The sequence below is a fragment of the Melospiza melodia genome, chromosome 11 (genome assembly GCF_035770615.1).
Source record: "Melospiza melodia melodia isolate bMelMel2 chromosome 11, bMelMel2.pri, whole genome shotgun sequence".
In the NCBI taxonomy this organism is placed as follows: Eukaryota; Metazoa; Chordata; class Aves; order Passeriformes; family Passerellidae; genus Melospiza; species Melospiza melodia.
In genome coordinates, this window is record NC_086204.1 from 21,578,994 (window position 1) to 21,594,087 (window position 15,094).

Below are 15,094 nucleotides of genomic sequence, written 5' to 3' on the forward strand. Positions count from 1 at the left end.
GCTCTTGTAAATTATAATGTAAAACATTTTTTTTAACCAGACAGTTCCCAATTTTGCCCGAGGCAACTGGAATAGCTGTGCCACGGAAGGCAATAGGAAGGTGATTAATATGAATTTGTGACATATTTGAAAGATGGGTCTTTTGCCATATAAAGATTATCAAACACATGTGCTCTTCCCCATTAATTCTGCAGCCCTCCCAGGAAAGCCACAAAGCCCAGCTCCTTTGTTTCCAGGGTGGGTTTTTGTTTTTTTAAATGTACCTTTCGGTCCCCTTGATTACCCTGTATTTGATTTTTATAGGGCATCTGCTCACTCTGCTGTGTGGGTTCTCTGGCCCTTTTATTTCCCCGTTAATCGGATCCCACGAAGGCAGCGGTGCCAGGGCCTCTGACGAAATCCGTGTGTGTGTTGTATTTAACTTTCAGCCGTGCAAATTCCATGCTCTGTTTGCCGTCTGCCCGGCGGGAGCTGGGGGCCGCTTCCCGCCAGGGAGGCAGCGGGGCCTCCCACGACGAGCTCTGCTCTCCTGCCGGGAGCCGGGATGGGCAGGGATGGGCAGGGATGGGCAGGGATGGCTCTGCCTTGTCCGTCCCTGGGTGCCTGCGGGCTGGGGCAGGGGCTCGGAGGCCTTGGGAGCAGGGGAGGGCTCTGGGGCACTGCAGTCCCTGAGCACTGCCTGCCGTGCCTTGTGCCGCGGGGCCCTGGCTCCTCGTGTCCCTGAGGGTACCCGGTAGCTGTGCATGCCTGGGGCACCCACACAGAGCCCAGCTCCAATGCTGATCCTGCCATGGCTCAGGGTCCGTGTGGCACTGGCACAGTCTCACTGCAGGGCACTGATGGGGCTGGGGAAGGTCCCACCTGGTGACAATGGCTTTCCTAGGGCTGGGTGCTGCCCTGAACCTTCTCTGTGCAGGGGAGCTCCCCAGAGCTTGCCAGCCTCGTTCAGGCGTGTTGGTGTGCACTGCCCAGAAAAGGGGTGGGTTTTCTGAGGAGCCCTGGTTTTCTGTCAGCCTCCTGATTTGCTCCCTGGCCACATCACAGCAGGTCTGGATGGCAGAGGAGCATTTCCAGGCTCTGCCCTGTCCCATGTCAAGCATCTCTGGCACAGCTGCCCATAGCACAGAGCTGTTCTGCCCCTCTCTCAGTGTCCTGCTCCTTAGGGCTTGGTGCATGCTGGCTTACTTGGTCAGGGCTCCTGGGGCCACTGAGTTCTTGCAGAGCTGAGCCCCTTCCTCCTGGCCATCCTAAAGCCCTGTTCATGTGAGGGAAGTAATATCCCCTGTGAGGGTGCCATCCCACCCCCTGTCACTGCTGGATTAGCTCTGTCCCTCCTGTCATGCAAAGAGCTGGCTCTGCCTCCAGCCAGGCAGTGTGGTCCATTTGGCACTGCCTGGAGTGATGCTGAACCCCTGGTGCTGGCTCTGAGACAGGTGAATATGTTTGCCACAACCCAGGTGCTCCCACCTGCTGTTCCTGGTATTTTTTCTTTTCTTTCCTGTCTCCCTTTTAGAGCAGAGGAAGTGAAGGGAGTTGGCTTCCAGCCCCTTCTCCATCAAGAGGGTGAAGAAGCCATGACGGTGAGGATGAGGAGGTGCAGGGGCAGTGCTGGCTGTCCTGGAGCCCCCAGGGACAGCTGGCTGCTTCCAGCCATGGGACAGGACAGGAACCTTGCTGAGACAAACACTGCAGTGCTCCAGAGAAAAGTGGGAGCTTTCCCCTGCCCACGGCCATAGTCCTGACCCCATCTGACCTCTGGAGCAGTGCAGCCTCCAGGCACTTGTAGCAGGTGCTGAGAGCTGCCCCAGGGCTGTGCAAAGCTCTGCCCCAGGCCACCCATGGCTGCCCTGTGGCCACCAGCCCTGGTGCATGGAGCTCTCTCACCCCAGTCCCAGGCACTGACCCTGTTGGGAGCTGCTGGCTGTCCCTGAGCCCATCTGCCTCAGTCACCAGCTGACAGCTGGAGTTGCTGCAGCCCCTGCTGCCTTTGTGGCTACCATGTCCTGAGCCAGGCTGCTCCTGTGCTGCCCACACCAGGCGGAAGAGCTACTTCCAGCATCCCACCCTTGTGTAGCTGCTCTCTTCCAGTAACTCTGCAAGTGCTGCCTTGCCTTCCTAAGGGGCTGCCCCTGCTGGAAACACTCCTGTTGTCCCCAGCTCACTGCCAGTAGAGTTCCTCCTCCTGCTGCCCCACCCAAGGCTCCAGCCTGTGGTGGGAGGGGCCCCTGGTTCCTGTGTCTCACGTTTTGCAGGGCCTTGGAAGGGCTGAGGCAGCGCAGTGGGAGCCCGGGTTTATGGGCTGCCCACTGTGGGCACTGGTGGCCCTGGCTGTGAGCCCTGCTCTGGGCTGATGCCCATCTGCCCACCCTGTGTCCCCTACACCTGCCTTCCAAGTGTAACTTGCCATCATCGATCCCCCGTGACAATGTCCTCTGAGTCACATTCTCGCCTGCAGGAGTAGAGGGCAAAGGCCAAGTTCTTAGTTTTCATAAAAAACTAATTAGACTACTCCCGTTGAGAAAGGGTCAATAAAGCTGATCAGGAGCTGCACAGATGGAACTGGTAAAACCCCTGTGACCTTTGCATAGAGCAAGTGGGCTGGACTGCCCCTGCCTCTGGGAGCTGCCCACTCGGTGCTAGCTGGACACTTGCATCCCTGTCACCCAGTGGCACTGTGGCACAGGGCAGGTCCCTTGGGCACCTGGATGCAGTGGTGGTTCCTGCACAGCTGGGCATGGCTCCTGCACCCCATAGCATTGCACTCATGGGGCAGAGCAGGTGCCCCAGGGCCCCGCAGAGCCACGTGGGCTCCATTCTGTAGCCAAGATGGTCCAAATGCACTGGCAGCTGTGTGGGTATGGTGTGCCAGGCTACAGAGTGGGGTGGCAGGTGCCAGTGGGAGGTAGTGGTGGCTGTCACCCTGCACTGGGCAGAAAACTGCATGGGGTGCACCCATGGATAAGGCCCAGCAGTGATGGGCTGGTGGGATCCTCAGGGCAGAGCTGCCTTGGGGCACAGGCAAACCCGAGGTGGGGCTGGTGCCCACCCACAGTGCCCATGCTGGAGAGTGGGGCAGTGCTCCAGCAGCAGGGAACCTTGACCATCCTTTCACAGCCAAAACCCTTTGAGGGGGAGCGTGGATGTGCCATACTCCAGGGAGCACCCTACTTCCACATGTCCCAGCAGCACTCCCCTCCCTCTGCCCGCCATACAAACTTGCACATGCATGGGCACAGCCCGGGCTCCTTTACCCCCAAACTTTATTCATGTGGCACATTTACAGCAAGGATTGGAATAACTAGACAATGAAAATGCTGGGGTTGCATTATCGGTTGGTTTAACTGGAACACCACACACCATGCAGTCATGTACCGCCAAGTTCAGTGCCTGTATTGCCCTTCTGGCTGCCGTCACCGGCTTCGCTCCAGGCCATGCACGCACGGGCCTGGGGCTGCAGCCTCCCTGCAGGTCAGTGCCCGGACGAGGGCTCCATTCAGCAGGGCCCCGGGGCTGGGTGACACTGAGAGGACGTGCGCCCTCAGCCCGCCCCACGGCTCCCCCCAACCGCCCTGGCCAGCCGGGAGCCCACCCAGCCGGAGGGGATGTGCTCGGCAACTCTCTCAGGCAACAAGCCAGCTGCTGCTGAGCGTCCGCGGGGACCTGTGAGGGGCACAGCACGGCGGGGCTGAGCCTCAGCTCGGAACCGAGGGAGGGTGGCGGGGAGCAGCCCAGGGGCCCGGGGCAATTTGCAGCTCCCCCGCTCAGGTACCTGTGGGCCGGGGGCCAGCGCGGGCTGGCACGTCCACCACCGGACACGGACACGGCGCTGTGGCGGGCCTGTCCCCATGGAGCTGGAATTGATCGGCGGGGACGAGGCGGGGCCGGGCATCCCACCCAGCCCCGCAAGAGGCACGAGCAGACGGAACGGGGACGGGACGGGGCTCCATGCGGACACTGTCACCTCCCTCCTGCCGCCCGCCTGTCCGCTGGGCCCCTGCCTCACTGAAGGGAGCCCTCCGGGACCCTGCAGCCCACGGTGGGGCTGCCAGGGGCTCTGCAGCGGAGAATACAGGCACTTCACCTTGAACATAAAGAGACGGATCGCGTTTGTCACATACAGGAGTCAGAGAGGGGTTAGTGTTGACTCAAAAAGGGGAAAAGGCGCTCAGGGAAGAGGCGGGGGAGCTGGCGGGGAGGGCGAGGGGCCGTCTGGACACACTGAGCCTCCGTGAGTGCTGCCCGAGTGCAGGCACACACCGGCATCGCTGCAGCAGCTGTCGAGGCCTGAAAACATAAAACCAGAGAAGAGAAAGAAGAAGGGAAGGTGGGTATGGCCCATGCCAGGGTGGAGATGGGGTGGGAGAGGGAGGACGGGGTGGGATATGGAGGGAGGGACGGAAATCAGGAGCCAAAGAAAAAGAACGAACTACGAGTCTAAAATGTGGTGCAAGCGCCCTACGCGGCTGTCCGCTAGCATGGCATAATGTCCGGAGCAGCCCAGAGAGGGAGTCACATCAGGTCTACACAGATTTGCCTTCCCATATATACAACCTCTACTGGAGTTAACAGCTGAAATTGAGATTTTTTTTGTGTCGGTTCCTCTGGCCTCGGTTGCCGGGTTTTTTTTTTAATGCTGGAGCCCGTCCTCCCCGCCTCGCCGGCACCGGGCGCATGCAGCCCTTGCCTGGCTTGCCTCGGGGATCAAAAAGGTTTGGAGGTCTGCTTGAAGATGAAGCCTCTATGGGCCAGTGTCTTCATGATGTTGGCAATGTTCTTGCAGTCGTCTGAGGAGAAAGCACAGAGATATTGGGTTAGAGGCATGATCCAAACAAGAGCTGCTGGAGCAAGTTCCGAATGCCATGCTGGGCTGCGTCCTCTCCAGTCCAGGCACTCTGTCCCAAGGACCTTGCAGTGATGTGGTGTGATTGCAGAGTTCCCAGTCCCAGCACTGGCCACCTGCATCCCAGAATGACCCAGTGTTGCCCTGAGATGGATCCATGCCCTGGACCTGAAGGTTGGGGTCATCCATGTCCCCACCAGAGCCAGCCCGTGGTGCCTCCCTATGCTCACCGACCAGAGTTTGACAAGTGGCAGCTGGCTGGGATGGCAAGCCACAGCCACTCCTGGTGCTGGGCCGTGGCAGAGCAGCCAGATGGGAAAGGGGAAGGCTCTGGTGTTATTTACCTGGGACTAAACTCAGGCACCGTTTGCTAAAATAGAAGCCGGGCTTAAATTGATTCCTAGTGTCTATATTTCATGTTGAAAATTGGCTTGTAAATCCATGTTTTGATCTATGAGGGCCGTCTCCTTAAGAAAAAGCAAGAGTAAATGTGTAATTTCTCCCTTGACAGCACACGGCGCAGAGGCGATCCTTCTTCCCGCTCCCCTCCGTTTCGGGACAGCTCCACTCGTTCCGATTACCACTCTTTCTTCCTCGCCCCACGCCTTGATGTCTCCATTTCATTACCGCCCGCCCATTTATCAAGCTGTTACCGTAAGGGTGACTTTGCCCACTTGCGTGTGGCAGCGAGGCCTGGCTGACACGGGGAGAGGGTGCCCCGGGAGGGGGGTGCAGGCAAGGCCCCCCTCTCCCCGCCGCTGCTCGATGGATGTTGTGGTGGAGGGAAGGCTGCATCATTACTGATGTGTAAATGATAAAGAAGCCTCCACATCCATCTCCCAACTGTAAATCCAGGGAGTGCTTTATAATCAAGCTACAGCGATAATAATGTGAAATTAGGTCTCTCTATCAACGGGAGGAGGCCTTTTAATCACAGCTTAAAGGGTGCAAACGCTGTTTATCATAATTGAACTGTATCCGGGCTAATTGTGGCCATATTTCACTGTCTAGGAGGAGGCTGCCTGCTGACAGTGCCGCGTGCCGGATTGAGGGCCCCCCGCAGCCGGGCAGCGCCGTCCTGCTGCCAGGCATCTGCCCACAGGGATGGGGCTGCCCGGCCTCCTGGGTGCTCCCTGCCACAGCAGCAGCACTGCCCAGCCCCGCTGTGCCCAGTGACCCGCTGGCAAAGCCATCTCCTGTCCCCCAGCGTCTCTTGGAAGTTCAGGATTTTCCCCACGCGCAGCTCCCCGAGGGGCTGCCATGAGTTGCCAGGCTCCTGGCTGATGGCTGGCAGTGAAAGAGATGACATTCCCATCAGTGCCACGTGCCTCTGGAGTGTCCCCTGAGACCCTCTCGTGTCATCCCTTCCTGTCACTCGTGTGCCAAACGGGACAGCAGCTGGGCATGAGGACAGCCCAACAAAGGAGGGGGGTCCCCAGCCCACTGGCTGGCATGGGGCAGAGGTGAGCCCATCTCTCTGTGCCTCTGTCCTCTCTGCTGCCCAAGGTGACACTAATGGCTGCACAAGGCCCCTGGAGGTGACAGGTGTCCTGCCCAGCCAAGCCACAATGCCAGCTCCTGCTGCTGTCACTTGTTCCCACTCAAGCTATTCCCTCACTGCCCTGAGGAACACCTGCTCCACCTCATCCCCCAGACAACTGAGCCCCTTGGAAAGCCCTCAGCCCTTGGAGCCAACTGCCCTGGGATCTAACAGGGTAACAGTGGCTTGAAAGCTGGGGAAACGGAGGAAAGAGGAGTGAAACTGTCTGAGGTCAAAGTACCCCTACCCAGCCAGCCCTGGCCTGGTACCCCCAAAAAGTAACAGCAAAACAAGTCCTGGAGCTGTGGCAGGTGGATGGCAAGTGAGCGGTTTGGATGTGAAAGCACAGCCCCAGGTGTCCCACAGCCATCCTCACAGCCTGCAGCCTTCCCCGAGCTGGTGTGGGCACTGAGGCTTGACTATTGCTCCATATTGCTGAGGGGGAACTGCACAGAGACCTGGGCAGCTGCCAGACAGGCGGTGAGACCCCATGGCACCTCCTGGGACTCCCAAGCTGGTCCCTGGGGACACCGTCTGTGACCACTGTCTGCTTCCTGCACCCCATCACTTGTCTCCCCAAAACCCCAGTGTGCTCTGCTGCCAGGTGCCAGCGCTGGGAGATACCCTGAACTCTGAGCTGCCACCTTGCTGAACTGGTGGGACCCTGTTGGGTCAATGCCACCCACATGGCCACGCTGCCAGTGCTGTCCTTGCTGTCCCAAATGATGCCACGGCCCCTGGCAGCGAGTGTGCCAAGCTCGTCATACATCATTTAGTGAGACTCATTCCAAATCAGCGCTAAGGTAAACACTCTTATTATAATTATCCATGTAAAAAAAAATCAACAACAGCAGAACAACTTTCTAATATGCAATTACAGCCATCTATTGATTTTACAATGTAATCCGCTCCGATTGATTTAATAACACAATTATAGGCTGGCTCTCGGGATATTAGAGTGGGAGATTTTCATAAACTCCAAAGCAAAAAACTAAGCGGCTTTTAAAACAACACAGTCAGATGGCTGTTTGGGGAATTATTAACAATATGAAATCCTCTAAATCTGGCCGTCGTTACCTTGTGAAAGGAATTTCTATTACAAAAATGGCAATTGACAGCCTAAGAGAGCGCGACTGGGATTGCTCTGCTGCTTTTCAGTGCTTAATCCATGGCAGAGGTGACCACGGGGCAGGGGACAAGCAGAGTCCGAGGCTGGCAGGAGGGCACAGGCAGCCCTGCCCGCGCTGCAGCCCCCACCCAGCCCAGCTCTCCTGGGGGGCACATGGCTGTGGCGGTGCTGCCCTGGCACCCAGGCTGGCACCCACCAACCTGTCCCGTCTGGTGCCCCTACCTGGGGCCGGGGATGCTGGCAGGTTGCAGAGCCCCCAGCTTGATCCCCACCCTGGCACACTGGGTGTGTCCCAGCCCCAGCCACCTGCAGGGGCCTGAGGGGTGCCCAGCTGTGCCCCGAGGCTGAGCAGGGCCGTGGGTGAAGGTGGTCCCAGGCTGAGGGCCAGCGTGGCTCTGCACAGGCGCACACACGCATGCGCGCCCCCGCTCTCCTCCCGCTCACTCCCTCAATGTATTCCCGACTTTATGGGCACATTTTTCTTGTCAAGCTGACAGGGTTGCTAAGTGGATTTCTCCCTGATATGCGGACGGATTATCACATTACTCCAATGTCCTACACAAACATATTACTTTATATTCAATAGCCCTAATGAATATAAACTGCTTTTTCTTTTTTTGGGGTGGGGGGTAATCTATAGATTTTTAATGAGGGCACTATTAACTCCCTCCTCTTTAAAACAGACTTAGGTGCAGCCTCTGAGTAGAAAATCAATGGTGTTATTGTAGGAATATTGTATATTGATATTGTAATAATAAGATGCAATTGATTTAGGGGTGTTGTGCGGTGTGTGTGAAAGGGGTGAGCCTGGGGTTATCATGCAAACAGAGCAGTGGCTCTGCCCTGCCTCCCTGCCCCTCACCTTGCTGTGCTGCTTCCAAGCATCGCCCCATGTCCCCGTGCAGTGGCCCAGGATGGCTGGGGTTGAGGTGCCCTGAGGTGCTGGGTTCCAGGGCTGGCTACCTCAGGGACTCTCCTTGTGTCCAGCTGCCAGTGCAGTGTGGGGTGATGTGACACCCCAGCCTCCACTCACCCTGGCTGGCTTAGCCCACCAGGTTTTAACCTCCTGCCCCTGTGTTTCAGCACTACCCACTGTGACACCACACTGGCCTGACACCCTCATTTCAGCCCTCTCCATGTCCTGCCAAGCTCTCACTGCAGTGACAGCCAAGGACAGTGACACGTGCACACACATGGGGCAGCAGGACGCTCTCCTCAGTTTAGGCTGGAGTTTGTGGCCGTTCAGCATCACTGGCTGCCTTGTCATTGGAGGGGCACAGACATTCCCATTGCACTCCTCTGCTGAGATGGCAGCAGAAAGCCCCAGCCCATGGCACTGGGCTGACTGCCTGGCATGTGCCCTCCCACCAGCCACTGCATGGCAGCACTGCTGTAAACCCAGCGTGAGTCTGAGGATTCCATCAGCTGCTGGATCGGGCTGCCAGGAGCAGCAATGCTCACTCCAGGAGAGCATCACCTCCACACCAGCCCAGGCACTGGGGAGGAGGGTAGGGGCTCTGTGTGCTGCCCTGCCAGCATTTCTGCTACCTCCCCACAGGACCAACCACACAGACACCTCCACACGGGGGCTCAGGGGCTGAGCGCTGCCGTGCACTGGGCCGAGACGCTTCCGGAGCACGGAGGGAGCTTTTCCATCCCAGCAGCTGCCCCACTGGGCTGTGGGTGCTCAGGGACTGCAGGGCCCCCCCAAACGGGCTCATTTGGAGGCAACCCCACTGCACCTGTGCTATGGCCGGGAAGACGGATCACCCCCGGCCCGAGCTGAGCAGGTCCATATTTAAACTGTCCCCATGGTTTATGGGCTGTACCAGAACTGATGCTCAGGCGCCGAGGGGCCATTTGTCAATGTTCTAATGGCAGATTACTGTTAATGAATAATATCACTGCTGCCTTTGTATAACAGCTCCCTGCAAAGCAGAAACAGGCCCGCCCGGCCACCGCCACCCGGAGCGTCCCCACCGCCGCCCCTGGGTGACAGCAGGTGGCCCTGTGAGCAGCGGCTGCTCTATGGACCTCAGAGATCTCAGAGTCTGGCACTGCTGCTGGCGTCCCCAGCAATCATTAATGGGTGCTGTGTCCCTGCAGTGGGCTGTGCTGCTCCCTGTGAGCAGGAATGTCACTGTCAGCGCAGGGAGTGATAGCATTTTCCCAGCACACAGAGCTCTTGTGTCACTCACTGTGTCCACACTGGAGCTGGAGGCAGTTTGTGTCTGATCTGAATCCATCCCCACCATGACACGCTGGGCAAGGTGGGGACACCAGGATGCCCGCATAGTGGTGACAAGGACGTGTCAAGACCAAGTGCTCCCAGCTCCCAGGGATCCACAGGGATGCCAGGGATGGTCCTGCCGAGCTGCTCCCAAATTAATGGCCTCATAATCCCGCGCACGGGGCAAGGGGCTGAGCGTGTCCCGCACAGCCGGCAGGTATATTAGGTGGAGCTGACAGCGACGTGCAGAATATTAAGAATAACTTACCTCATTATCTGCAATTACGTTACTGCCACACACCTCATTTCTTCATGAAGAAAAGAAAATTAGTTTTATATTGACTTCATCCCAGTGCCTCCCTGCCTGCCCCGGCACAGAGCGCCCGCACAGCTTCTGAAGAGGGGTTGGACACAATTCATACTCATCCTCCCTCAACCTGTGTCTGTCCCAGAGGGACATGATGCCTGTCCTACTCCTTGCACACTGGGGTCAGCAAGACCTCCAAATCCAGTTTACCCCAGCAGGGACACTGGAGCAGGGAGGGCCCATCTCTGGCAGTTCACAGATCAGTAGGAAGAGCAGCAAAAGGGGACCAGTCTTGACCATCAACCTGCTGCCTTGGGCACTTTCTTTCTGTCACCGAGGCTGGTCACTATCATGCCATGGGAGACAGGATGCTTCCTCCCATCCTCTGCACTGGGAACCACTCTTCCCATCATGCACGCACCATGCTGACCCTCTCCCAGGGGCTGGGGCCTCTGCACTGCCGAGACACCCAGCTGCTGAGACACCTTCCAGCCCCACAGGCTGCTGGACAGCCTGGCACAGGCGAGGCCATGTGGGCAAACCACGACAGCTGGGGCATCCCTGCTGGAGGGAATGGGCAGCAGGGGCTGAGCTTGCAACGTTCCCAACAACTCCTGGAGCCGTGAGCCCAAAGGGCACCAATGCTGCTGGGGCCAAGGGTGACCCAGGGTGTGCAGAGACCTCAGCTTGCCCTTCAGCCTCTCTGCCTGTTCTTGCACATGCAGCATCCCTGGCTGGCAGCCTTCCCTGAGCAAACAAAGCGAATGCTGCCATCACCCCGCTCCTGGCTGTGGCCACTCACTGTCCAGGAGAGCAGGGGAGCGGCGTGCACAGCAATACAGGGAAAAAAGCCAATTTCATCTTTATTAGAAGGAGATTTCTCTTTTAGTAATAAGCACACTTCAAATAATTAGCGTGTTTTACGTAATAATGAAATTATGGAAATGCAGGCCACTTATTCAAACAAGTCACCATTACCATATTTTTAAATATTAGACTTAATTAGAGTTTATCACTTCAGAGAAGTACGAGGAGTGGAGATTTTTTTCCTTTACAAAAAAAATCCTCATAAAGTGTTTATTAAGAGCGGGTAAGAAGGGGATAATGATCTGTTTGGAAATTAAGGCAATCAAACATTTAATGCTCTGCACTCCTGTAGGCAAAAGCATTCAAATGAGTCAATTATACATCCATTATCCAGGCACGATTAAACAAGGCAGGACGGGGAATTTGTCCTCCGCATCATGCGATTGTCGCGAGGACTTATGTCCACTTAAAGGCAGCTAATAAAACACCAAACTTGGGAAGAAGAGGAAAACAGGACCCAGCCAAGGGAAGAAAAGGGAAGAGAGGCGGCGGGTCAGCAGGACTGCAGAGGGGTGAGGGTGGGAGGTGGGCAAGGATGGAGCTGTGTCTACATCCCAGCCCTTCATAAATCAAAGTAATTAAGTTAACATGAAAATCAACTTCACCATCCCGTTAAATTACAGCATTTGCATATTAGGACTCAAATGAAGTAGGTAGCAGGCAAGGGGGCTGGGAGGGGAGGAGGAAGTGGGGGGGTCAGGGGAGAAGGATGGGGAGAACAGTGCACCAAAAAGGGAACCATTTATTACGGTGAATAACTAATTTCAGAATTTATAGCGCTGGATTTTCGTTCCTGTGCCATTTATATTACAGAAGGAAATTAAGGGGCGGGCAGGAGGCTGGCTGGACATCTTTCTGCGTTATTGCTTGTCTGCCATTTGCAAATCATTATTAATTGTGGCCCGTGTCGCTGGTGCAGCAGGGCAGGGTGCCTGGACAGCCAGAGCAGACACACATATCTCTTCATCAGGACCCCAGCCGCTAGCCCTGGAGAGCCAATTACCCCTCCCTGATTGGTATCAGATAAGGAGGGAATTTTTACAAATTAGGGAATAAATAGAATTTCCACACGTGAAGCAGGGAGGGCTTGAGAGGCAGTAATGAAAAACGATACATCACCATCAGCCAGACAACCCTATTCATACGCCGATGCATTACACTCACTACTCATAATCCCAGCGAGTGACAGACATCCGCCGAGCCGGAGGGAGCGCATCCCGCATCCCGCATCCCCATCCTGCATCCCCATCCTGCATCCCGCATCCCGCATCCCCATCCTGCATCCCGCATCCCGCATCCCCATCCCCATCCCGCATCCCCATCCTGCATCCCGCATCCCGCATCCCCATCCCCATCCCGCATCCCCATCCTGCATCCCGCATCCCCATCCCGCATCCCGGAACCCCATCCCGCATCCCGCATCCCCATCCCGCATCCCCATCCTGCATCCCGCATCCCCATCCCGCATCCCGGAACCCCATCCCGCATCCCGCATCCCCATCCTGCATCCCGCATCCCCATCCCGCATCCCCATCCCGCATCCCGCATCCCGCATCCCCATCCCGCATCCCACATCCCGCATCCCCATCCTGCATCCCCATCCCGCATCCTGCAGCCCGCATCCCCATCCCGCATCCTGCATCCCCATCCCGCATCCCACATCCCGCATCCCCATCCCCATCCCGCATCGCATCCCGCATCCCCGTCCTGCATCCCGCATCCCCATCCCGCATCCCGCATCCCCATCCCGCATCCCCATCCCGCATCCCCATCCCGCATCCCCACCCCACATCCCGCATCCCCATCCCGCATCCCGCATCCCCATCCCGCATCCCGCATCCCCATCCCGCATCCCACATCCCGCATCCCCATCCCGCATCCCGATCCCGCATCCCGCATCCCCACCCCACATCCCGCATCCCCATCCCGCATCCCCATCCCGCATCCCCATCCCACATCCCCATCCCGCATCCCCATCCCGCATCCCCATCCCACATCCCGCATCCCCATCCCGCATCCCACATCCCGCATCCCCATCCCGCATCCCGATCCCGCATCCCCATCCCGCATCCCCATCCTGCATCCCCATCCCCATCCCACATCCCCATCCCCATCCCGCATCCCCATCCCGCATCCCGCATCCCCACCCCGCATCCCCATCCCGCATCCCCATCCCGCATCCCAGGCTGCTCCAGAGCACGGAGCTCTCCAGCCCCGCACCCTTGAGCAGGCCAGGGAGGTCCCCGTTCCACCAGCCCCATGCGCAGCCTCTGCCGGGACCTCGAGGGCTGCCCACAGCCTGCACGGCATCGCTCAGCTGGGCAGGCAATGCGGACTGACCTCCTGGCACAGGAGCCATCCCTGCTCCGGAGCCCAGCAGGACAAGCATCCAAACTCAGCTCCAAGTTTGGTGGTTAAAGTCAGATGGTTAAACCCAGCTGGATCCAAGCCTCTCACCAGTGTCCCGCATCCCTGTGCGTAAAGCACATCTTCCCCAAAATTATCCAGTCCAAATTGGGACCTGAAGAAGACTGCCGCTTCCCTTGGTGGCTCACAGCAGCATCCTGCTATTACAAGATCCCTACCCAATTTCTGAATTGTACTTGTCTTTTTGTACTCTTCAGTCCCCAAATCAGCCCCCACAGCTCTCAGTCAGTCCTGGGTACCCCAGAGCAGTGAAATCTCTGGGCTCAGAAATGCCACAGGAGCAAAGGATGTGCTCCCATATGGCTCTGCTCCGTTAAGAATGGGCTCAGGATAGAATATCTCTGTTTCCCTTAAGCTGCTGAGGCAGCCCCAACACCAGGCCTTGCTCAGGGCAGCCCACAGAGCCACCAGCTGCCTGTGTCCCCCACACCAGCACACCCACTTTCTGACTGTGTAATCTCCCTGTGGCAGCTCAGTCCTTTTCCTGGGCTGTGACAGGGCTGGATGGCTCTGGGAAAACAGCAGGCATCCAGCTAAGGGGCCTGGCATGTGGCTGGCCTCAGAAAGAGCAAATCCTGCAAGTGCAGGGACCCGGTGACATTGGTGAGCCCAGCCTGCTCTGTGCTCCCAGCGCCGGAGCCGCTGCCTCCATGCCTGTAATTAGCTCTCCCTTATGACAAGCACGTCACTAAACAAAATGCTGGGCAGATCAATGCTGCCTGTAAGTCACGCAGCCTTTAATTTATTCAGCATACAATGTCGCTCCACCGCTGGCTTCCTGTAATTTATACCGTACACTGTCGTGTATTATTTAACTCGTCTGAGTGTTTTACAGCTCCTCTCAAAGTCGCCATGCAAAATAAAGTCACGGCGGGGCACTGGCAAGGAGCAGGGAGGGTGCAAACTGCCCTCCTGCTGATATGGGACCCCTGGGCTGGCTCAGGGACAAGGTGATGCTGACAAGTTGCTGCGAAGTTGGTGGCTTGGGCCCTCTGTGTGGGTGGGAATGAGAATGGAAGATGGAGCCCCAGAGGAGCCCAGTAAAGGGATCCAATGCTGGTGATTCCCTGGAGGAGGAAAGAATGCTGGTGGGGGGAGAGGGCAGCAGGACTCTTGTCTGGCCCTGAAAGCAGGAGGGAGGTCCTACCCCAAAACTGGGGTAAGGACTGGGGTTAGACTGGGCTGAGAGGCGGCCAGTAGCTGGTGCAGCTGCTCTGAGCAGTTCATCAAGGGCTTGTCTTTGGCCGTGCAGCTGAATGGAAACAGTCAGTGATGTAGAGCTGGATATCCTCCACAGGGAAGGTTAAAACCTCTGTTCAGTGTAAAGTTGCCATATCTAAGCACTTATGATCATGATATTTATGGCTAGTTTATTCCAGGCTGTTAAAGGCAGCAGTAGTTATCCACAGATAAAGGGAATTCGACTCCCTTGACACCTTTTCTCCCTGCAGTGAAGGCATGCCTGGCAGAGCTGGGTGCTCGTGGTGTTGTAACTCATCTGATGGTCCCTGCCTGAGGCAGCACAGGGGCCAGACATGCAGCTGCTTGGCATGGCAGGGATGGTGGGTCTGTTTCTCCTGTGTGGGAGCTGTGGGCACAGACATGGGAGATGCTATGTCCCTACCCCTGACTGATGCTGCTGGGGCCAGGTGGTCCCTGGGCTGCAGGGAACAGCTTGGTTTGACCTCCACCACTGCTGCTGGCTCTGTTCCACATCCAGCTCCTGACATCCAGTCCCTTCACTGGGATTGGGA

General features: G+C 57.3%; 1 protein-coding gene across 4 annotated transcripts in view; it reads right to left on the reverse strand.

The window, feature by feature from the left end:
- Positions 1 to 3,243: 3,243 nt before the first annotated feature.
- ERI3 (ERI1 exoribonuclease family member 3) overlaps positions 3,244 to 15,094 on the reverse strand; it is a 129,522-nt gene continuing 117,671 nt past the window's right edge. For 3 of the 4 annotated variants that reach the window (XM_063165959.1, XM_063165961.1, XM_063165960.1), the window contains exon 8: positions 3,244 to 4,784. In XM_063165959.1, the coding sequence (XP_063022029.1) occupies positions 4,702 to 4,784 (83 nt within the window). In that variant the 3' untranslated portion in view covers positions 3,244 to 4,701. The remainder of the gene's footprint in view (positions 4,785 to 15,094) is intronic. The other variant, XR_010029024.1, reaches the window with a different exon arrangement.